The sequence below is a fragment of the Tachyglossus aculeatus genome, chromosome 25 (genome assembly GCF_015852505.1).
Source record: "Tachyglossus aculeatus isolate mTacAcu1 chromosome 25, mTacAcu1.pri, whole genome shotgun sequence".
Taxonomy (NCBI): domain Eukaryota; kingdom Metazoa; phylum Chordata; class Mammalia; order Monotremata; family Tachyglossidae; genus Tachyglossus; species Tachyglossus aculeatus.
In genome coordinates this window covers 15,631,757-15,655,790 of record NC_052090.1, presented here as the reverse complement: position 1 = coordinate 15,655,790, position 24,034 = coordinate 15,631,757, and the positions used below count along the sequence as shown (strand labels likewise).

The 24,034-nt window shown below is 44.3% G+C and overlaps 1 protein-coding gene across 2 annotated transcripts in view; it reads left to right on the top strand.

The window, feature by feature from the left end:
* Window positions 1-4,839: 4,839 nt before the first annotated feature.
* The window catches only part of TCEA1 (transcription elongation factor A1), a 36,870-nt gene continuing 17,675 nt past the window's right edge, over window positions 4,840-24,034 (top strand). For both annotated transcript variants that reach the window (XM_038766707.1, XM_038766706.1), the window contains exon 1: window positions 4,840-5,029. In XM_038766707.1, the coding sequence (XP_038622635.1) occupies window positions 4,958-5,029 (72 nt within the window). In that variant the 5' untranslated portion in view covers window positions 4,840-4,957. The remainder of the gene's footprint in view (window positions 5,030-24,034) is intronic.

Here is a 24,034-nt window from a genome sequence, read left to right as displayed (position 1 = left end):
TAAGTTAATGAAGAAGCCTGATGGGTTTATATGACTTAGGGCAGGGGAACCTAAGCCTTGCTAGAGGAGGTGGGATTTATTAGTTGGATTTGGGGAGGGAGGGATTTCCAAGCCAGGGTGGGGTGGGGAAAGAGCTGAGAGGGAGGTAGAGCGAAAAAGTTGGCTTGGGAGGGACGATGAGGGCAAGCGGAGGCCACAGAACCTGCAAGCCAATTCAGAGTTTTTGTTTGCGGCCCTTCTCTAGACTGTAAATTCACCGTGGACGGGGAAGGTGTCTACCAACTCTATTCTGTTGTTGTGCACACAGTAACCACTCAAATACCATCGATGGATGCGGAGGGACAAGGGAAGCCAGTACAAGGTCGGAGGATAAAGGATGTGGTGGCTGGAAGCAAGAGGAAGGGATGGCTAACCATAGGTTACGTTTGCTCTAATTGACCTCTATCCTGGGAAAAATTAAGGATGGCATGCAGGGAATTTCTAAATCAATCAATTGTCTTTATTGAGCGCTTACTGTGTGCAGAGCATTGTACTACGCGCTTGGGAAGTCCAAGTTGGCGACATATAGAGATGGTCCCTACCCAACAGCAGGCTCACAGTCTAACTGTGATCCCTAAGATAATGAGGGGCAATTTGAGGCAAACAGCAGGGAGAAAATGGACCGTGAGGAGGTTGGAGACAGTTTAGTAAGCAATACCAAATCCAAGGAGGCGGGGTGGGTGTGTGTGTCTGTGTGTCAAAGGTCCCCCTTCAGTCCACCTGGCCGGGCGCTGGGGTACCTGTATATATGTTTGTAGGTATTTATTACTCTATTTGTACATATTTATTCTATTTATTTTGTTAATATGTTTTGTTTTGTTCTCTGTCTCCCCCTTCTAGACTGTGAGCCCACTGTTGGGTAGGGACCGTCTCTCTATGTTGCCAACTTGGACTTTCCAAGCGCTTAGTACAGTGCTCTGCACACAGTAAGCGCTCAATAAATACGATTGAATGACTGAATGAATGAGGTCAAAGGGCACCCCAGCTCTCAGGGGTTGGCATTTTGGGTTTCTTTTTACTGCCGGAAGAATGGAAGCAGCTGCCTCTATTCTTGGCCTCTAAGGGCCGAACGTCCATTCACGCCCCCCGACAACCCTCCATGCCTGGGTAGAGGGAAAGGGGCGTCCTGGAGAAGCAATGTGGCCTAGTGGAAAGAGCCCGGGCTTGGGATTCATTCATTCATTCATTCATTCATTCATTCATTCATTCATTCATTCAATCATATTTATTGAGTGCTTACTGTGTGCAGAGCACTGTACTAAGCGCTTGGGAAGTCCAAGTTGGCAACATATAGAGACGGTCCCTACCCAACAGCGGGCTCACAGTCTAGAAGGGGGAGACAGACAACAAGACAAAACATATTAACAAAATAAAATAAATAGAATAAATATGTACAAGTAAAATAAATAAATATGTACAAACATACATTCATTCAATCATATTTATTGAGCGCTCACTGTGTGCTAAGCACTGTACTAAGTGCTTGGGAAGTCCAAGTTGGCAACATATAGAGACGGTCCCTACCCAACAGCGGGCTCACAGTCTAGAAGGGGGAGACAGACAACAAAACAAAACATATTAGCAAAATAAAATAAATAGAATAAATATGTACAAGTAAAATAAGTAGAGAAATATGTACAAACATATATACATTCATTCATTCAATCGTACTGAGCACTCACTGTGTGCAGAGCACTGTACTAAGCGCTTGGGAAGTCCAAGTTGGCAACATATAGAGATGGTCCCTACCCAACAGTGGGCTCACAGTCTAGAAGGGGGAGACAGAACAAAACAAAACATAGTAACAAAATAAAATAAATAGAATATGTACAAGTAAAATAAATAGAGTAATAAATACGTACAAACATATATACAGGTGCTGTGGGGAAGGGAAGGAGGTAAGGCAGGGGGGATGGGGAGGGGGAGGATACAAAGGGATCAGGTTGTCATGTGGGGCTCACAGTCTTAATCCCCATTTTACAGATGGAGGTAACTGAGGCACAGAGAAGTGAAGTGACTTGCCCAAAGTCACACACCTGACAAGCTGCTGAGTTGGGATTTGAACCCATGACCTCTGACTCCCAAGCCCGGGCTCTTTCCACTGAGCCACACTGCTTACTGAAGCGCTGGGGAGGTTACAAGGTGATCAGGTTGTCCCTCGTGGGGCTCACAGTCTTAATCCCCATTTTACAGATGAGGGAACTGAGGCCCAGAGAAGTGAAGTAACTTGCCCAAAGTCACACAGCTGACCCTTGTCGGAGTCAGGATTTGAACCCATGACCTCTCACTCCAAAGCCAGTGCTCTTTCCACTGAGCCATGCTGCTTCCCTATCCCCCTCCAAGCGCTTAGAACAGTGCTTTGCACATAGTAAGTGCTTACAAATACCAACATTATTATTAATTACAATATATGATTATATAATAATATGATTATAATAATCATAATTAGAATTATCGCACCCACGGTTTTCTTTCATTCGTAATAATAATGAGCAATAATGATCATAATTATTATCATTATCATTATTATGAATGGAAGAAAACAATATAATAATTATTACTATCATTATCACTCATTATGAATGAAAGAAAAAATATAATTATTATCATTATCACTCATGAATGAAACAATAATGAAATAACTATCATTATCACTCATGAATGAAAGCAAACAATATAATTATCATTATCACTATTAATGAAATAATAATTATCATCACTCATTGTTATGAATGAAAGAAAACAATATTATCATTATCACTCATGAATGAAATAATAATGAAATAATAATTATTATCATTATCACTCATTATTATTATGAATGAAAGAAAACAATATAATTATCATTATCACACATTATTGTGAATGAAATAATGGAATTACCATTATCGCTCATTATTATTATTATGAATGAAAGAAAACTATAATAATAATTATCATTATCACTCACTATTATGAATGAAATAATTATTATCATTATCACTCATGAATGAAAGAAAAAAATATAATTATTACTATCACCACTCATTATGAATGAAATAATAATAATCATTATCGCTCATTATTATTATGAATGAAAGAAAATATAACCATCACTATCACTCATGAATGAAACAATAATGAAATAATTATTATCACTCATCATTATGAAAGAAAACAATATAATTATTATTATCATTATCACTCATCACGAATGAAATAATGATTATCATCACTATCGTTCATTATCATTATTATGAATGAACGAAAACATAATAATCATTATCGCTCATTATTATTATGAATGAAAGAAAATATAATCATCACTATCACTCATTATGAATGAAACAATAATGAAATAATTATTATCACTCACTATGAAAGAAAACAATATAATTATTATTATCATTATCACTCATCACGAATGAAATAATGATTATTATCATCACTATCGTTCATTATTATTATTATGAATGAAAGAAAACATAATGATCATTATCGCTCATTATTATTATGAATGAAAGTAAACAATATAGCAATCATGACTATCATTATAATGAATGAAATAATAATTATTATTATCGCTCATGATATCGTTCATTATTATTATGAATGAAAAAACATAATGAGCATTATCGCTCATTATTATTATGAATGAAAGTAAACACTATGGCAATCATGACTATCATTATAATGAATGAAATAATTATTATTGTTATCGCTCATTATTATTATTATTAAAGTAAACAATATAGCAATCATTACTATCATTATAATGAATGAAATAATTATTATCATTATCTCATATCGTTCATTATTATTATGAATGAAAAAACATAACGAGCATTATCGCTCATTATTATTATGAATGAAAGTAAACACTATAGCAATCATGACTATCATTATAATGAATGAAATAATAATTAGTATCATTATCGCTCGTTATTATTATGAATGAAAGTAATCAATATAGCAGTCATTACTATCATTATAATGAATGAAATAATTATTATCATTATCTCATATCGTTCATTATTATTATGAATGAAAAAACATAACGATCATTATCGCTCATTATTATTATGAATGAAAGTAAACACTATAGCAATCATGACTATCATTATAATGAATGAAATAATAATTAGTATCATTATCGCTCGTTATTATTATGAATGAAAGTAATCAATATAGCAATCATTACTATCGTTATAATGAATGAAATAATTATTATCATTATCTCTCATATCGTTCATTATTATTATGAATGAAAAAACATAATGAGCATTATGGCTCATTATTATTATGAATGAAAGTGAACACTACAGCAATCATGACTATCATTATAATGAATGAAATAATAATTAGTATCATTATCGCTCGTTATTATTATGAATGAAAGTAATCAATATAGCAATCATTACTATCATTATAATGAATGAAATAATTATTATCATTATCTCTCATATCGTTCATTATTATTATGAATGAAAAAACATAATGAGCATTATGGCTCATTATTATTATGAATGAAAGTGAACACTATAGCAATCATGGCTATCATTATAATGAATGAAATAATAATTATTATTATTATCATTATGAATGAAAGAAAAGCGCGGGCGTGGGAGGCCCCGTGGGGGGGGGGGGGGCGGGCTTTGCGCCTGCGCGGGTGAGGCCGGGCTTTGCGCCTGCGCGGGTGGGGCCGGCCAAGCGCTCGGCGTCCGATTAGTGTGGCCTGGGGGGCGCCGCCCGCGGTTCGATTGGTCGGGGCTGCGGCCCGGCGGGACCGCGGGCCTCCCTGCCGAGGCGCATGCGCGCGCGCGGGCCTTCGGCCGGGCTCGGCCCTTCGGCTGTTCGGCTGTTGGGCTCGGCCTTTTCCGTCGTCCTTCGGCTGGTCCCGACGGCCGCCGCCGTGGCCGTGGCGGGCCGAGCGGGAGCCATGAGCGGCGTGGAGGACGACATCATCCGCATCGCCAAGAAGATGGACAAGATGGTGCAGAAGAAGAACGCGGTGAGGGGCACCTCAGTCATTTCCTTTATTACTACACGTTGATTCTGTTGATTTTATTTTGCTACTGTGTTTTGCTTTGTCGTCCATCTCCCCCTTCTGTGAGCCCGCTGTTGGGCAGGGACCGGCTCTCTATGTAGCCAACTTGGACTTCCCAAGCGCTTAGTCCTCATCATCAATTGTATTTATTGAGCGCTTACTATGTGCAGAGCACTGGACTAAGCGCTTGGGAAGTCCAAGTTGGCAACATCTAGAGACAGCCCCCACCCAACAGTGGGCTCACAGTCTACAAGGGGGAGACAGACAACAAAACCGAACATACTAACAAAATAAAATCATCATCATCATCATCAATCGTATTTATTGAGCGCTTACTATGTGCAGAGCACTGGACTAAGCGCTTGGGAAGCACAAATTGGCAACATCTAGAGACAGCCCCCACCCAACAGTGGGCTCACAGTCTACAAGGGGGAGACAGACAACAAAACCGAACATACTAACAAAATAAAATCATCATCATCATCATCAATCGTATTTATTGAGCGCTTACTTTGTGCAGAGCACTGTACTAAGCGCTTGGGAAGTCCAAGTTGGCAACATATAGAGACAGTCCCTACCCAACAGCGGGCTCACAGTCTACAAGAGGGAGACAGAGAACAAAACCAAACCTACTAACAAAATAAAATCATCATCATCAATCGTATTTATTGAGCGCTTACTATGTGCAGAGCACTGGACTAAGCGCTTGGGAAGTACAAATTGGCAACATATAAGAGAGAGTCCCCACCCAACAGTGGGCTCACAGTCTACAAGGGGGAGACAGACAACAAAACCAAACCTACTAACAAAGTAAAATCATCATCATCAATCGTATTTATTGAGCGCTTACTGTGTGCAGAGCACTGTACTAAGCGCTTGGGAAGTCCAAGTTGGCAACATATAGAGACAGTCCCTACTCAACAGCGGGCTCACAGTCTACAAGGGGGAGACAGACAACAAAACCGAACATACTAACAAAATAAAATCATCATCATCACCATCAATCGTATTTATTGAGCGCTTACTTTGTGCAGAGCACTGTACTAAGCGCTTGGGAAGTCCAAGTTGGCAACATCTAGAGACAGCCCCCACCCAACAGTGGGCTCACAGTCTACAAGGGGGAGACAGAGAACAAAACCAAACCTACTAACAAAGTAAAATCATCATCATCAATCGTATTTATTGAGCGCTTACTATGTGCAGAGCACTGGACTAAGCGCTTGGGAAGTCCAAGTTGGCAACATAGAGAGACAGTCCCCACCCAACAGTGGGCTCACAGTCTACAAGGGGGAGACAGACAACAAAACCGAACATACTAACAAAATAAAATCATCATCATCATCATCAATCGTATTTATTGAGCGCTTACTTTGTGCAGAGCACTGTACTAAGCGCTTGGGAAGTCCAAGTTGGCAACATCTAGAGACAGCCCCCACCCAACAGTGGGCTCACAGTCTACAAGGGGGAGACAGAGAACAAAACCAAACCTACTAACAAAGTAAAATCATCATCATCAATCGTATTTATTGAGCGCTTACTATGTGCAGAGCACTGGACTAAGCGCTTGGGAAGTACAAATTGGCAACATATAAGAGAGAGTCCCCACCCAGCAGTGGGCTCACAGTCTACAAGGGGGAGACAGACAACAAAACCAAACCTACTAACAAAATAAAATCATCATCATCAATCGTATTTATTGAGCGCTTACTATGTGCACAGCACTGGACTAAGCGCTTGGGAAGTCCAAGTTGGCAACATCTAGAGACAGCCCCCACCCAACAGTGGGCTCACAGTCTACAAGGGGGAGACAGACAACAAAACCGAACATACTAACAAAATAAAATCATCATCATCATCATCAATCGTATTTATTGAGCGCTTACTTTGTGCAGAGCACTGGACTAAGCGCTTGGGAAGTCCAAGTTGGCAACATATAGAGACAGTCCCTACCCAACAGCGGGCTCACAGTCTACAAGGGGGAGACAGAGAACAAAACCAAACCTACTAACAAAGTAAAATCATCATCATCAATCGTATTTATTGAGCGCTTACTATGTGCAGAGCACTGGACTAAGCGCTTGGGAAGTACAAATTGGCAACATATAAGAGAGAGTCCCCACCCAGCAGTGGGCTCACAGTCTACAAGGGGGAGACAGACAACAAAACCAAACATACTAACAAAATAAAATCATCATCATCAATCGTATTTATTGAGCGCTTACTATGTGCAGAGCACTGGACTAAGCGCGTGGGAAGTACAAATTGGCAACATATAAGAGAGAGTCCCCACCAAGGGGGAGACAGAGAACAAAACCAAACATACTAACAAAATAAAATCATCATCATCAATCGTATTTATTGAGCGCTTACTATGTGCAGAGCACTGTACTAAGCGCTTGGGAAGTACAAGTTGGCAACATATAAGAGAGAGTCCCCACCCAGCAGTGGGCTCACAGTCTACAAGGGGGAGACAGACAACAAAACCAAACCTACTAACAAAATAAAATCATCATCATCAATCGTATTTATTGAGCGCTTACTATGTGCAGAGCACTGGACTAAACGCTTGGGAAGTCCAAGTTGGCAACATAGAGAGACAGTCCCTACTCAACAGCGGGCTCACAGTCTACAAGGGGGAGACAGACAACAAAACCGAACATACTAACAAAATAAAATCATCATCATCATCATCAATCGTATTTATTGAGCGCTTACTTTGTGCAGAGCACTGTACTAAGCGCTTGGGAAGTCCAAGTTGGCAACATCTAGAGACAGCCCCCACCCAACAGTGGGCTCACAGTCTAGAAGGGGGAGACAGAGAACAAAACCAGACATACTAACAAAATAAAATAAGTAGAATAGATAGGGACAAGTAAAATAAATCAATAAATGGAGTAATAGATCTGTACAAACATATAGACAGGTGCTGTGGGGAAGGGACGGAGAGGGGGAAGAGGGGGAGAGGAAAGAAGGGGCTCAGTCTGGGAAGGCCTCCTGGAGGAGGTGAGCTCTCAGCAGGGCCTTTGCTCTGCACACAGGAAGCGCTCAATCAATACGCGTGAATGAATGAATGAATTCTACTGATCTTATTTTGTTAATATGTTTTGTTCTCTGTCTCCCCCTTCTAGAATGTGAGCCCGCTGTTGGGTAGGGACCGGCTCTCTGTGTAGCCACCTTGGACCTCCCAAGCGCTTAGTACGGTGCTGTGCACACAGGAAGCGCTCAATAAATATGATTGAATGAATGAATGAGTTCTATTTATTTTATTTTGCTACTATGTTTTGTTTTGTCGTCTGTCTCCCCCTTCTAGACTGTGAGCCCGCTGTTGGGTAGGGACCGTCCCTCTATGTTGCCAACTTGGACTTCCCAAGCGCTTAGTACAGTGCTGTGCACACAGGAAGCGCTTAATAAATACGATTGAATGAATGAATGAATTCTATTTATTTTATTTTGTTAATATGTTTTGTTGTCTGTCTCCCCCTTCTAGACTGTGAGCCCGCTGTTGGGTAGGGACCGTCCCTCTGTGTTGCCAACTTGGACTTCCCAAGCGCTTGTCCAGTGCTCTGCACACAGGAAGCGCTCAATAAATACGATTGAATGAATGAGTGAATTCTATTTATTTTATTTTGTTACTATCTTTTGTTTTGTTCTCTGTCTCCCCCTTCTAGACTGTGAGCCCGCTGTTGGGTAGGGACCGGCTCTCTGTGTAGCCAACTTGGACTTCCCAAGCGCTTAGTCCAGTGCTCTGCACACAGTAAGAGCTCAATAAATACGATTGATTGAATGAATGAATGAATGAATTCTATTTATTTTATTTGCTTTATATGTTTTGTTTTGTTCTCTGTCTCCCCCTTCTAGACTGTGAGCCCGCTGTTGGGTAGGGACCGGCTCTCTAGATGCGGCCAACTTGGACTTCCCAAGCGCTTAGTCCAGTGCTCTGCACACAGGAAGCGCGCAATAAATACGAATGAATGAATGAATGATTGAAAAGCGCTTAGTCCAGTGCTCTGCACACAGTAAGCGCTCAATAAATACGACTGAATGAATGAATGAATGAGGAGGCCGCGCAGAGGCCTCGGGCCCAGGGAGGATGGGGGCCCTGGGCGGGGGAGATGGGGGAGAGGAAGGAGATGTTGCCAACTTGGACTTCCCAAGCGCGTAGTACAGTGCTGTGCACACAGGAAGCGCTCAATAAATACGACTGATTGAATGAATGAATTCTGCTTATTTTATTTTGTTAGTATGTTTTGTTTTTGTTGTCTGTCTCCCCCTTCTAGCCCGTGAGCCCTATTTTGGGTAGGGACCGTCTCTCTATGTTGCCAACTTGGACTTCCCCAGCGCTTAGTACAGTGCTCTCTCTGCACACAGTAAGCGCTCAATAAATACGACTGAATGAATGAATGAATGATGGATCTCTTCCTCCCTTCAAAGCCCTACTGAGAGCTCACCTCCTCCAGGAGGCCTTCCCACACTGAGCCCCTTCCTTCCTCTCCCCCTCCGCCCCACCTTACCAACTTCCCCTCCCCACAGCACCTGTATATATGTTAGTACGTATTTATCACTCTATTTCTTTATTTATTTTATTTGTACCTATTTAGTCTATTTATTTTATTTTGTTAATATGTTTTGTCGTCTGTCTCCCCCTTCTAGCCTGTGAGCCCGCTGTTGGGTAGGGACCGTCTCTATATGTTGCCAACTTGGACTTCCCAAGCGCTTAGTACAGTGCTCTGCACACAGTAAGCGCTCAATAAATACGATTGAATGAATGACACCGGGCCGGGGAGGATGGGGGACCCCGGGACAGGGAATCGGGAGACACGGAGCTGGGGAGATGGGGACTCGGGGCTGGGGAGATGATGATAATAATAATGATAATAATAATGATGGCATTTATTAAGCGCTTACTATGTGCAAAGCACTGTTCTAAGCGCTGGGGAGGTTACAAGGTGATCAGGTTGTCCCACGGGGGGCTCCCAGTCTTCATCCCCATTTTACAGATGAGGTAACTGAGGCCCAGAGAATAATAATAATGATGGCATTTATTAAGCGCTTACTATGTGCAAAGCACTGTTTTAAGCGCTGGGGGGGTTTACAAGGTGATCAGGTTGTCCCACAGCGGGGCTCACAGTCTTAATCTCCATTTTACAGATGAGGGAACAGAGAAGTGAAGTGACTTGACCAAAGTCACACAGCTGGGAATTGGCGGAGCCGGGATTTGAACCCATGACCTCTGACTCCAAAGCCCGTGTGTTTTCCACTGAGCCATGCTGCTTCTCTGCAAAGTCACACAGCTGACAATTGGCGGAGCCAGGATTTGAACCCATGACCTCTGACTCCAAAGCCCGGGCTCTTTCCACTGAGCCACACAGATGGGGGGGACCCCGGGCCGGGGAGATGGGGCAGCATGGCTCAGTGGAAAGAGCCCGGGCTTTGGAGTCAGAGGTCATGGGTTCTAAAACCGGCTCCGCCACTTGTCTGCTGGGTGACTTTAGGCAAGTCACTTCACTTCTCTGAGCCTCAGTTGTCTCATCTGGAAAATGGGGATTTAAACTGTGAGCCCCCCCGTGAGATAACCTGATCACCTTGTAACCTCCCCGGTGCTTAGAACAGGGCGTTGCACACAGTAAGCGCCTAATAAATGCCATCATTATTATTAGCATTATTCTCTGTGCCTCGGTGACCTCATCTGTAAAATGGGGATTTAAACTGCGAGCCCCCTGTGGGAACAACCTGATCACCTTGTAACCTCCCCGGCGTTTAGATCGGTGCTTTTCACATAGTAAGCGCTCAATAAATACCATTATGATTATCATGGGGGACGGCAGGTCAGGGAGATGGAGGCTCGGGGCTGGGGAGATGGGGGACACGGAGCCGGGGATATGGGGTCTCGGGGCCAGGGAGGATGGGGGACCTCAGGCCGGGGAGATGGGGCAGCGTGGCTCAGTGGATAGAGCCCGGGCTTTGAAGTCAGAGGTCATGGGTTCTAATCCCGCCTCCGCCACTTGTCTGCTGGGTGACTTCAGGCAAGTCACTTCACTTCTCTGGGCCTCAGTTGCTTCATCTGGAAAATGGGGGTGAAGACTGTGAGCTCCCTGTGGGAAAACCTGTTCACCTTGTAACCTCCCCAGTGCTTAGAACAGTGCTTTGCGCATAGTAAGCGCTTAATAAATGCCATCATTATTATTATTATTATTATCCTGTGGGTGCATGAGTTGCTGGAAAGGCCAATGCGGGCCCCATATCCCGGGCCACTTTTTGTGCCCGAGAGAGAAGCAGCGTGGCTCAGTGGAAAGAGCCCGGGCTTTGGAGTCAGAGGTCATGGGTTCAAATCCCGGCTCCGCCACTTGTCAGCTGGGTGACTTTGGGCCAGTCACTTCACTTCTCTGTGCCTCAGTTACCTCATCTGCAAAATGGGGATTAAGACTGTGAGCCCCACATGGGACAACCTGATTACCTTGTAACCTCCCCGGCGCTTAGAACAGCGCTTTGCACATAGTAAGCGCTTAATAAATGCCATCGTAATCATTATTATTATTGTGCACAAAAAGGCTAAGGCTGTCTGTCCCTGCGGTGTGTTGTGTTTGAGTTTTGCAGCACCTGGCACAGTTTTCTCTCTCCCCTTCTTATCCTTCTTTCCTTGCAAAGCTCCTGCCCCAAAAGAGCCATTCTAAGCCCGCACATTCATTCATTCATTCATTCAATCGTATTTATTGAGTGCTTACTGTGTGCAGAGCACTGTACTGAGCGCTTGGGCAGTACAAGTTGGCAACACAGAGAGACGGTCCCTACCCAACAGCGGGCTCACAGGCTAGAAGGGGGAGACAGAGAACAAAACAAAACATATTAGCAAAATAAAATAGAATATGTACAAATAAAATAGAGTAATAAATATGTACTAACATATATACACATATACAGGTGCACATTGCCATCAAAGCAGTCCAAGATGGTTAGGGTTGGAAGCAGTGCTAAGCCCAGTCTCTTGGAAAGGAATTTAACCTTCAGGGTGCATGCCTCTCTGGAATAATAATAATAATAATAATAATGGTGTTTGTTAAGCGCTTACTATGTGCCAGGCACTGTACTAAGCACTGGGGCGGATACACGCAAATCGGGTTGCACCCAGCCCCTGTCCCACATGGGGCTCACAGTCTCAGTCCCCATTTTATGGATGAGGTAACTGAGGCCCGGAGAAGTGATTTGTCCAAGGTCACACAGCAGACAAGTGGTGGAGCCGAGATGCTGTGCACACAGGAAGCGCTCAATAAATATGATTGAATGAATGAATGAATGAATGAGATTAGAACCCATGACCTGATTCCAAGGCCTGTGCTCAATCCACTGCATCATGCTGCGTAAAGATGCGGAAGGAGATGTGCAGTAGAATCAGAGGCGTACAGATTTAGGCTATGTGACCTTTCAAGGCTGCTATAAACCTTCCTGAGGTTCTGTAGAAAAGTCTGTTTCATTTTGTTGCAAGGCATCCTTTAAATTCCTCGTTTTTTTTAAAAAAATGTATCATCATCATCAATCGTATTTATTGAGCGCTTACTATGTGCAGAGCACTGTACTAAGCGCTTGGGAAGTACAAATTGGTAACAGAGACAGTCCCTACCCGACAGTGGGCTCACAGTCTAAAAGGGGGAGACAGAGAACAAAACCAAACATACTAACAAAATAAAATAGAATAGATATGTACAAATAAAATAAATAAATCTGGATCCCAAGTATCCAAGTGCTTACAATGTACCAAGCATTGTTTTCTGCATTGGGGTAGATTCAAGGTTATTAGGTCGGACACAGTCCCTGTCTGCACGGGGCTCACGCTGTAGGTAGGAGGAATTAGTTGAGGTATTTAAAAAGAAAAAAAAACAACTGCATTGGCCAGTGTTTTGGATGCCCTAAAGCAGATGTGCGTTTTAAAGGAAAGAGATTTTTTTCATGGAAAAGCTTTCTTGTAATGAATACAAACCGCTTCTCCATGATAGTCTCAATTTGCAGTCGGGCCCCGAGACTGTTAGCCCATTGTGGGCGGGGATTGTCTCTCTTTATTGCTAAATTGTACTTTCTAAGCGCTTAGTACAGTGCTCTGCACAAAATCAGCACTCAAGAAATATGATTGAATGAGTGAATCAGTTCTGTTTCTGATAGGTTAAGCGCATCTTTTACAGTTTGGTTTTGGGATCCAGATTTCTTCCCGTTCTCTCCAGCTGTAATCATCATCAATCATATTTATTGAGCGCTTCCTGTGTGCAGAGCACTGTACTAAGCGCTTGGGAAGTGCAAATTGGCAACATATTGGCAACAGTTGTAATGGGGTAGATGTATTCACTTGAGAACAGAAATGAGCTGCCGAGTAGGTCTTGTTTTAATTTCAGTTTCCACTTGAATTCACTGCTGAAGGCACTTTTCCCCCCCAATAGAATGGTTTTATCCTGTAGTCATGCAATGAGCTTTGAAGTTTAATACATACATTCCTTACCCATTTTTCGTATTTTTAAGAAACGTGACTTTTTTTTACATTACGTCTCTCTTTGTGAGTGTGTACCCCCTTCGGTAATGAAGCAAAATAGTTTGAAATCATACGCCTGAGAAGGGAGCTCCCGTTATTTGAACTTTCACTACTGCCCAACATAACCATCCTGAAAGGCGAGCTATACACGAGGAGCAGCGTGGCTCAGTGGAGAAGAGCCCGGGCTTTGGAGTCAGAGGTCGTGGGTTCGAATCCCGGCTCCGCCACATGTCTGCTGTGTGACCTTGGGCAAGTCACTTCACTTCTCTGAGCCTCAGTTACCTCATCTGTAAAATGGGGATTAAGAGTGTGAGCCCCATGTGGGACAACTTGATCACCTTGTATCCACCCCCAGCGCTCAGAACAGTGCTCTGCACATAGTAAGCGCTTAACAAATGCCATTATTATTATATTATTATTACTATGAAAGACAAGCTCAGAATTTGTCAATGGCTCAGCCCCCTCTGCAGTCACCTTCGATAACTAAGCAGCGCATCAGAAGTGACCTGTGGTAGACTGAAACTGGGATATAGAACGTTCTTGTTAAATATAATATTACGTTTTAAACTACTAAGATTTTGTCCTTTTTTTTGCTTTTTAAAGCAAGTGATCGCTCATCCGTCTCTGGGTCAGTCCAGCAGCTTTTTACCAACAGCTTTAAAGGACTCAATCAGCTGGCCCCCTCCGACTTTACTTCCCTGATCTCTTGCTCCAGTGTAGTCCACACACTTGGCTTTTCTCGCACTAGCTACTCACCGTACCTTTCTTTCCTTTCTCGCCTCCGTCCTCCCTCTGATCTGTTCAGCAGACCACCACCCTCCCCAACTTCGAAACCTCACTAAAGCCATATCTCCCCCAAGAAGGTTTTTCTGCCTAAGCCCTCCCTTTTTTCTTGCTTGTGCCCCTTGAGCACTTTGGTATTCATTCATTCATTCATTCAGTCGTATTTATGGAGCGCTTACTGCGTGCAGAGCACTGTACTAAGCGCTTGGGAAGTCCAAGTTGGCAACGTATAGAGACGGTCCCTACCCAATAGCGGGCTCATAGTCTAGAAGGGGGAGACAGACAACAAAACAACACATAGTGACAAAATAAAAGAAATAGAATTGTAAATCTGTACAAGCAAAATAGAGTAATAAATCTGAACAGACATTCATTCAATCATATTTACTGAGCACTTACTGTGTGCAGGGCACTGTACTAAGCGCTTGGGAAGTACAAATTGGCAACATATAGCAGCGTGGCTCAGTGGAAAAGAGCCCGGGTTTTGGAGTCAATCAATCAATCAATCAATCGTATTTATTGAGCGCTTACTGTGTGCAGAGTAAGCACAGAGTTATCTGTGTACAGATAACCCTCCCTTATCCCCAAAGTACTTATTTAACATGCCTCTCTGTAATTTATTTTAATGTCTATCTCTCTCTCTATTCTGTATGCTTTTTGTGGGCATGGATCATGTTTACCTACTTTATTGTACTCTCCAAGTGCTCAGTATAGCTCTCTACCCAGTAAGTGTTCAATAAATACCATGGATCGATAGACTGGGCAAGGGAATGTTGGGTTGTTCAGTGTACAGGATCACCGGTACTGCTCAAATAACACAAGTTCCTCAGGGAGGACATACCCATCCCCTCTTAGATCCGATCAGCGCTTACCTTGAACGGCGAGGACCAGAAAAGATGCTCTGCTGCATTTTTAATGGGCCCGGTGTGATGATGATGATGGCATTTGTTAAGCGCTTACTATGTGCAAAGCACTGTTCTAAGTGCTGGGGGGATACAAGGTGATCAGGTTGTCCCACGTGGGGTTCACAGTCTTAATCCTCATTTTACAGATGAGGTCACTGAGGCTCGGAGATGTTAAGTGGTGGGCAGCTGTGCGAGAGATGGAAGCGTTGTCTTGGAGCCGCAGGGCAGTGCTCTGTATCTTTTTCTAGCTGTCGTGTTACCTGAGGGGAAAAACCGACAATTTTGGGTGCCCGTGTTTGGTTTTGTTTAGCCACCTTACTCAATTTAGCTGATAGGAGGATGGCCGAAAGGGAAGAGCCATTTGGGAGGATTGAAAATGTAAAGCTTGAAATTTAAAAGGTGGTATTATGCCCTATTTTTGTCACATCAGAAGAGGAGGAAATCATACAGATCTCGGCCTGTGTTTACCCATAAGGAAAATATGGGGACCGTTCAAGGATGTTAGTTAATTTCTTGATCAGGTCAATGGGAAAATGAAGGTCAGGAGGATAAAATGTAAAATAACTCCAGTAATGAGGCTTGTACATGGATTTATGCATACAGAGGACCATGTAAATGGGGTTCAGAGGCTGAAGCAGAGGTTCAAGAGGAGCGAGGACAAGGTTTTGTCCAGGTGCCCCAGTTCTTTGGCTCATCATCATTCCCAACTTGGCAGTGGGTCTGTCCCTTGGTTGGTGGAGCCTGGAAAGAGTCCCAGTTCTTACCGAAGGAGAGCGGAGAAACACTGTTGCAAATGTACGCCGTGTTCACTGTATCCCAGAGACGCCTCATTCCTTCCCCGTCATCATCAATCGTATTTATTGAGCGCTTACTATGTGCAGACCCCAGAGGCTTTTTGTGCTTTGATTACCCGAGGGAAGCCAGTTGCCAGCCGGCCAGTCGTGGAGACTAAACAGGACTGCTAACTCCGAGTCCCGTGCAGACCAAATAAACCAGCCCGGGGTGGGGGGCAGATACCCACTATTGAGGTTGTCCTAGAGACTCCAAGCCGGTGAAGAGTGCTTTCCCTTCAGGTAGGCCACAGCAGTAGTAAAATGTGGTGGTAGGGAGAGTGGGGGCCTTGCTCCCCAATTCCCCCTCCCCAGTTGCCAACTTTGGAGTGGCAGGTGCAGAGCCACCTATTTATTTATTTTACTTGTACATATCTATTCTATTTATTTTATTTTGTTAGTATGTTTGGTTTTGTTCTCTGTCTCCCCCTTTTAGACTGTGAGCCCACTGTTGGGTAGGGACTGTCTCTATATGTTGCCAATTTGTACTTCCCAAGCGCTTAGTACAGTGCTGTGCACATAGTAAGCGCTCAATAAATGCGATCGATGATGATGATGAGCGGAGGCAGGAGCGACTTTTTTATTTTATGGTATCCGTAAAATGCTTACTGGGTCCCAGGCACTGTAGCAAGCGCTGGGGTCGATACAAGGTAATCGGGTTGGACGCAGTCCCTGTGCCAGATAGGGTTCTCCGTCTTTATCCCCATTTTACAGATGAGGTAGCTGAGACGCAGACTTGCTCATGGTCACAAAGCAGACAAGTGGCGCAGCTGGATTAGAGCCCACCTCCTCCAGCTCCCACGTCCGTGCTCTTTCCACAAGGCCACGCTGCTTCTCTTTACCTCCTTTCCCCATCCTCCTTACTTCAAGGGAAGGATCTCAGACTGGTCAATCAATCAATCTAATTTATTGAGCGCTTACTATGTGCAGAGCACTGTACTAAGCACTTGGGAAGTACAAATTGGCAACACATAGAGACAGTCCCTACCCGACAGTGGGCTCGCAGTCTAAAAGGGGGAGACAGAGAACAAAACCAAACATACCAACCAAATAAAATAAATAGGATAGAAATGTACAAGTAAAATAAATAAATAGAGTAATAAATATGTACAACCATAGATACATATATACAGGTGCTGTGGGGAAGGGAAGGAGGTAAGATGGGATGGAGAGGGGGACGAGGGGGAGAGGAAGGAAGGGGCTCAATCTGGGAAGGCCTCCTCGAGGAGGTGAGCTCTCAGCAGGGACAGGTCTGAGATCTGGCCATCTATAAGAATCCAGAAAAGAATATTGAACATTTGCTTCATGTAAAAAGACTAAAGGAATTGGAATTGCTAGATGGAAAAAGAGAAACTAGGCAGGGAGGGAAGTTAATAGGCATTGAGTTCAGAACATAGAAGAATGTGGGTGTATGTATTGGGGTGGGTAGGGAGCAGTTTCCTCTCTTTCCTCCAAGGAATATTAAATTCCAGGAGAGAGAGTTTGGGTTGGCTGTTAGGAGAAACCGTCTTAAGTCTAGACACAGCACATGTTTCAAAGGGAGAGTAGAATTTCTTTTATTCAAGATTTGAAGGTTTGGAGGCAATTCTTCCTGAAAAGGGAATGATGTATTAGTTGACCTGCTGAGGTCACTAACATGCTCTGTCTCTCCATACTGGAATATTATTCCCTAAAATAGCACACAGAATATAAAAGCATTGCTTTTCAAGAAGATTTAGAACTTAGGATTTCTAGGAGTGAGAAAGGAATTGTGGATGCCTACCTTTTCCCTTTTTTTCTTCATTAGCAGTGTATCAACCCAGCGCTTAGAACAGTGCTTTGTACATAGTAAGCACTTAACAATACCATCGTCACTATTATTATTATCAATCATTGCCAAATAAGTTTGACTTTGAAAACCATGCTGGATTCTTTCTTCTTCTTGCATCATTACCAGTAGTCGATGCTGTAATCCAGTGACACTGAACTATAGAGGTGATACTGTACAGGAAGAAAAATAGTCTGGCCCGCCGTGGCTTCGGGTGTGCTTTGGATTCAGAGCCATGAGGAACCTGAAATTTTGCTCCTCTAGCCACAGCTCCCTGATGATTTTTGGTTTTGTCTCATGTTTTTTGTCCGTCTTATGTTTATAGTGTTTTATTGTTTCCTTCCTCTCCCCCTCGTCCCCCTCTCCATCTCCCCTATCTTTCCTCCTTCCCTTCCCCACAGCACCTGTATGCATGTATATATGTTTGTACATATTTATTACTCTATTTATCTTGTACATATCTATTCTATTTTTTTATTTTGTTAGCATGTTTGGTTTTTTCTCTGTCTCCCCCTTCTAGACTGTGAGCCTGCTGTTGGGTAGGGACTGTCTCTATGTGCTGCCGACTTGTACTTCCCAAGCGCTTAGTTCAGTGCTCTGCATACAGTAAGTGCTCAATAAATACGATCGATTGATTGATATGTGTATGTTTAGTCAACTGTTCCCAATTAGGTTGTGATTGCTTTGAGGGGCAGGAGCCATATCCCACATTTGTGTTTTTTCCCCCAACGTTTAGTGTGCTCTGCATACAGCAGACACTTAATACATACTATTACTACTACAACTCAAAATGTCTCCAGCAAAAAAATGTCCCAGGAAAAGCACAGCTGCCCCCTCAACAGCCCTGGCAGCTTTACCGGAGACCTTGATGCTATGTAAATTAGCCCTGACTTCAAAATACCAAAAATATCCCCAACTTGCATTGAATGGTTTTGCATTCCAACTGCCTGCTTGTCGGCTGCATGTTCTAGAAATATGTCTAAACTCACCCGAGGGGCACGACTTTCACCAATCCTCCAGCCGATAAGCCGTCTTTCAACCCGAGCAACTAGTTTGATGTGCTGCTTTGTTGTCATAGTTGACTGCTTAAGGGCTGAATTGTAATATATTCTTGAATTCTTAGCTCTTCTCTCAGGGTGGTGCTGATCGTCCTGGGGGATAGCTGTAGCTCTACTGTCTAAACTGCCTTCCACCCTTTTCAGACCTTTCAATCATTTCCATTTTCGTTTCCGTGGTAATTGTTCCGTTTCTAAGGAAAAGAAACCTCAAACGCCCCACCTCGTTGTCACCTTTATTGTCCTTGGAAGAGAGATAATTTATTGTCCTTGGAAGAGAGATAATTTATTGTCCTTGGAAGAGAGATAATTTATTGTCCTTGGAAGAGAGATAAAATGATCAGCTGAGGATGTTGGCGCAAGCAAAGGGGAATCTCTGAACTTTAACCTATTTCATTCATTCAATCGTATTTATTGAGTGCTTACTGTGTGCAGAGCACTGTACTAAGCGCTTGGGAAGCACAAGCTGGCAACATATAGAGACGGTCCCTACCCAACACTGGGCTCACAGTCTAGAAGGGGGAGACAGAGACAGAGAACAAAACGTATTAACAAAACATATTAACAGAATAAAATAAATAGAATAAATATATACAAGTAAAATAAATAAATGGAGTAATAAATACGTACAAACATATATACAGGTGCTGTGGGGAAGGGAAGGAGGTAAGGCGGGGGGATGGAGAGGGGGAGGAGGGGGAGAAGGGGAGAAGCGGCCAGGGTGTGGGAGTCCAAAGGACCTGGGTTCTAATCCTTCTCTGCCACTTGGCTGCTGTGGGAGCTTGGACCAGTCCCTTGGCATGCCTCAGTTACTTGAGCTACAAAATGGGGATAATAATAATGGTATTTTTATTAAGCGCTTACTATGTGCAAAGCACTGTTCTAAGTGCTGGGGAGGTTACAAGGTGATCAGGTTGTCCCACGGGGGGCTCACAGTCTTAATCCCCATTTTACAGATGAGGTCACTGTGGCACAGAGAAGTGAAGTGACTTGCCCAGAGTCACACAGCTGACATGAAGACTGTGAGCCCCGTGTGGTACGTGGGTTGTGGCCAACCTGATTAGCTTGTCTCTATCAATCAATCAATCGTATTTATTGAGCACTTACTGTGTGCAGAGCACTGTACTAAGCGCTTAGAGTGCTTAGTAGGCACTCTATCTTAGTGCCTAGTAAGTACAGTGCCTGGCACATAGTAAGTGCTTCATAGATACCATTAGAAGAAAAAAAAACGGCACAGCATTTTTGGCCGAGTTAGTGTGGCAAGTTTTTGGGGGGAGGCGAGGGGGGCTCCAGCTGGGGCGAACGTACCAAACCTTCCTTGTGCTTGAAGCTCACCACTCCCCATCTTCTGCCCAGTGTCCTTTAGGAAGGACTTTTTCAATAGCATAGTAACTTGCCGCCCCTTGGGGCCCAAGTCCCCCCGCTATCCGAGGCCGGCCCGGGGCAGAGTGTTGAGGGAAATGATTGAACCTTATTTGTGGGTGGGAAGGAGGATCTTCCAGGGCAGCCTCATTGCAGCTTTGGGTTAAGCTGTCCGCTATAGAGGGGAAAGGAGGGTCTGTGTGTTCTCAGCAGAAGGAAAGGAGGGAGCCCAGGAGCTGGATGTGCTTGCCAGAGGGTGGTTCTTGCTGCTGCTGCTGCTGCTGTTTCTCATTTGCAGAGGAGGAGGCGGGGAGAGGAGGACCTGTCCCTTAGCGTTATTGGGCATGTACTCCCCTCCTCAAAAATCTCCAGTGGCTACCAATCAATCTGCGCATCAGGCAGAAACTCCTCACCCTGGGCTTCAAGGCTGGCCATCACCTCGCCCCCTCCTACCTCACCTCCCTTCTGTCCTTCTCCAGCCCAGCCCGCACCCTCCGCTCCTCCGCCGCTAATCTCCTCACCGTACCTCGTTCTCGCCTGTCCCGCCATCGACCCCCGGCCCACGTCATCCCCCGGGCCCGGAATGCCCCCAATCCCTCTGCCCATCTGCCAAGCTAGCTCTCTTCCTCCCTTCAAGGCCCTACTCAGAGCTCACCTCCTCCAGGAGGCCTTCCCAGACTGAGCCCCTTCCTTCCTCTCCCCCTCGTCCCCCTCTCCATCCCCCCCGTCTTACCTCCTTCCCTTCCCCACAGCACCTGTATATATGTTTGTGCATATTTATTACTCTATTTATTTATTTTACTTGTACATATCTATCCTATTTATTTTGTTAATATGTTTGGTTTTGTTCTCTGCCTCCCCCTTCTAGACTGTGAGCCCACTGTTGGGTAGGGACCGTCTCTATATGTTGCCAACTTGTACTTCCCAAGCGCTTACTTAGTACAGTGCTTTGCACACAGTAAGCGCTCAATAAATACGATTGATTGATTGATTGCCAGAGGGTGGTTCTTGCTGCTGCCGCTGCTGCTGTTTCTCACTTGCAGAGGAGGAGGCGGGGAGAGGAGGACCTGTCCCTTAGCGGTGGTGGGAGCCGCAGGGAGAAGGGAGCTGCATAACAACCCTTTTGCAGAAGGATTGCAAGATTATTCTGGAGAAGCAGAATGGCCTAGTGGAAAGAGCATGGGCCTGGGAATCAGAGGACCTGGGTTCTAATCTCATCTCTGCCACATGTCTGCTCTGACCTTGTCTGCTCTTACCTCATCTGTAAAATGGGGATTAATCATCATCATCATCATCATCAATCGTATTTATTGAGCGCCTACTATGTGCAGAGCACTGTACCAAGCGCTTGGGACGTACAAATTGGCAACATATGGAGACAGTCCCTACCCAACAGTGGGCTCACAGTCTAAAAGGGGGAGACAGAGAACAAAACCAAACATACTGACAAAATAAAATGAATAGAATAGATATGTACAAGTAAAATAAATAAATAAATGAATAAATAGAGTAATAAATATGTACAAACATATATACATATATGCAGGTGCTGTGGGGAAGGTTGATTAATCAATCAACCGTATTTATTGAGCGCTTACTGTGTGCAGAGCACTGTTCTAAGGGATTAAATCCAACCCCCTCCTACTTAGCCTTTGAGCCCCATGTGGGACGGGGACTGTGTCTAACCTGATTAACTTGTATCTACCCAAGCACCTAGGACAGTGCGCGGCAGTGCTTAACAAGTACCATTATTATTATTTGAAAAAAATACTTTTTTGAAATGGAGACTGCTCTAATGAAGTGGCAAAATTTCCCCAATATTTTTGCAGTTTGAGTGGGTCTGCCATGACGTTATATAAAGAAGCTAGTAGAAGCTTGAAATTACAGTGACTGGAAAAGTAAGCAAAACAGGTCAAAGGACAAAGCCTTGAAATGTTATATCTCTAATTCTATTTATTTATATTGATGCTGTTGATGCCTGTTGAATTGTTTTGATGTCTGTCTCCCCCCCCCCTTCTTGACTGTGAGCCCGTTGTTGGGCGCGGATTGTCTCTGTTTGTCGCTCAATTGTACTTTCCAAGCTCTTAGTACAGTGCTCTGCACACAGTAAGCGCTCAATAAATACGATTGACCGAATGCTTCCGTCTTGGCCGCTGATTCCCTCCTCCCCAAGCTCTGGGGCCTCGGAGGGCTGGGCCCAGGAGCGACGATGACCGGGGAGGGGATGGACGATGGACGGGGACTGAAACTCGGCGAGGACAGAGTGGGCAGAGTTATGAAACCCAGTTGGGGCTTTACGCATCAAATTATATGTTGGGAGTCTGGAAAGGGATGTCAATTCAGGAATGTCGTAAGTACCATTTGTCATAACGAGGGCAGGCACCAGGCGGGGATCGCCTCTAGTCAGCAGGGCTTTGCAGGTTTACAATATAAAATCCGACTCGGAAAGCCTGAACTGCGTTGAAGCTCTCCTTTCCCCTCCCTCCTCGCGACATTGATGGCTTAAATTCCCGCAGTGGGGAATTCCCGCACTTTGGCACTGCTTCCTGCGCTTCTGTTTTTTACCCTGCGAAAATCCCAGCCTCTCTGTTGCCTCGGTGTGACCCCACATTGAGACTCAGGGAGGGCGTGAGTACAAATATTCCTCAGCGGCCTTTCCAGAAAGATTTTGGTGAATTTTGCCGGTCGTTTCGTGATCCGTTGTTCCCTCCCATTTTCCTTCTTGGGGATGCTGTTCATGGTGGTTTGTGGCATATCTGAGTTCCGTATTTGAAGAAAAACCCATGCCAAAGTTTGTCCTTTCTTTGCTTGTAGGTGCTTTAAGAGTGCTGTCACAGCTAGGTGTTTTAATAATAATAATAATTGGCATTTGTTAAGCGCTTACTATGTGCAAAGCACTTTTCTAAGCGCTGGGGAGGATACAGGGTGATCAGGTTGTCCCACGTGGGGCTCACAGTCTTCATCTCCATTTTACAGATGAGGTAACTGAGGCCCAGAGAAGTTAAGTGACTTGCCCAAGATCACGCAGCAGACATGTGGTGGAGTCGGGATTCGAACCCATGACCTCTGACTCCAAAGCCCGGGCTCTTCCCACCGAGCCACGCTGCTTCTCTAGGTTTTGTATCCCAAACCTTGAACTTGGAGGGACAAGCAACAGTCATCACACAATTTTCTCGTAAAGCATCCTGCTGCCACTTCGGGAGTTGAAATACTGGGCTGCTTGGACTATTGATGATAATAATAATAATTGTGGTACTTGTTAAGCACTTACTACATGCTAGGCAGTGTACTAAGCGCTGGAGTGGGTACAAGCAAATCGTGTTGGACACAGTCCCTGTCCCACGTGGGTCTCATAGTCTTAATCCCCATTGGACAGGTAAGGAAACTGAGGCACAGAGAAGTAAAATGACTTGCCCAAGGGCATACAGCAGCCAGGTGGCAGGGCTGGGATTAGAACCCAAGTCCTTCTGACTTCCAGGCACATGCTCAGTCAGGCCATCTGGCCTTCTAGCCTATTATTCTGTCACTAGCGAAGGCACCAAGGGATGCTGTGAGGAACCATATGATTAACTGCTCTCTTTGACCTTAATAAATAAAAAAAATTATAATGGCATTTGTTAAGCGCTTACTATGTGCAGAGCACTATTCTAAGTGCTGGGGGGGGGATACAAGGTGATCAAGTTGTCCCACATGGGGCTCACAGTCTTAATCCCCA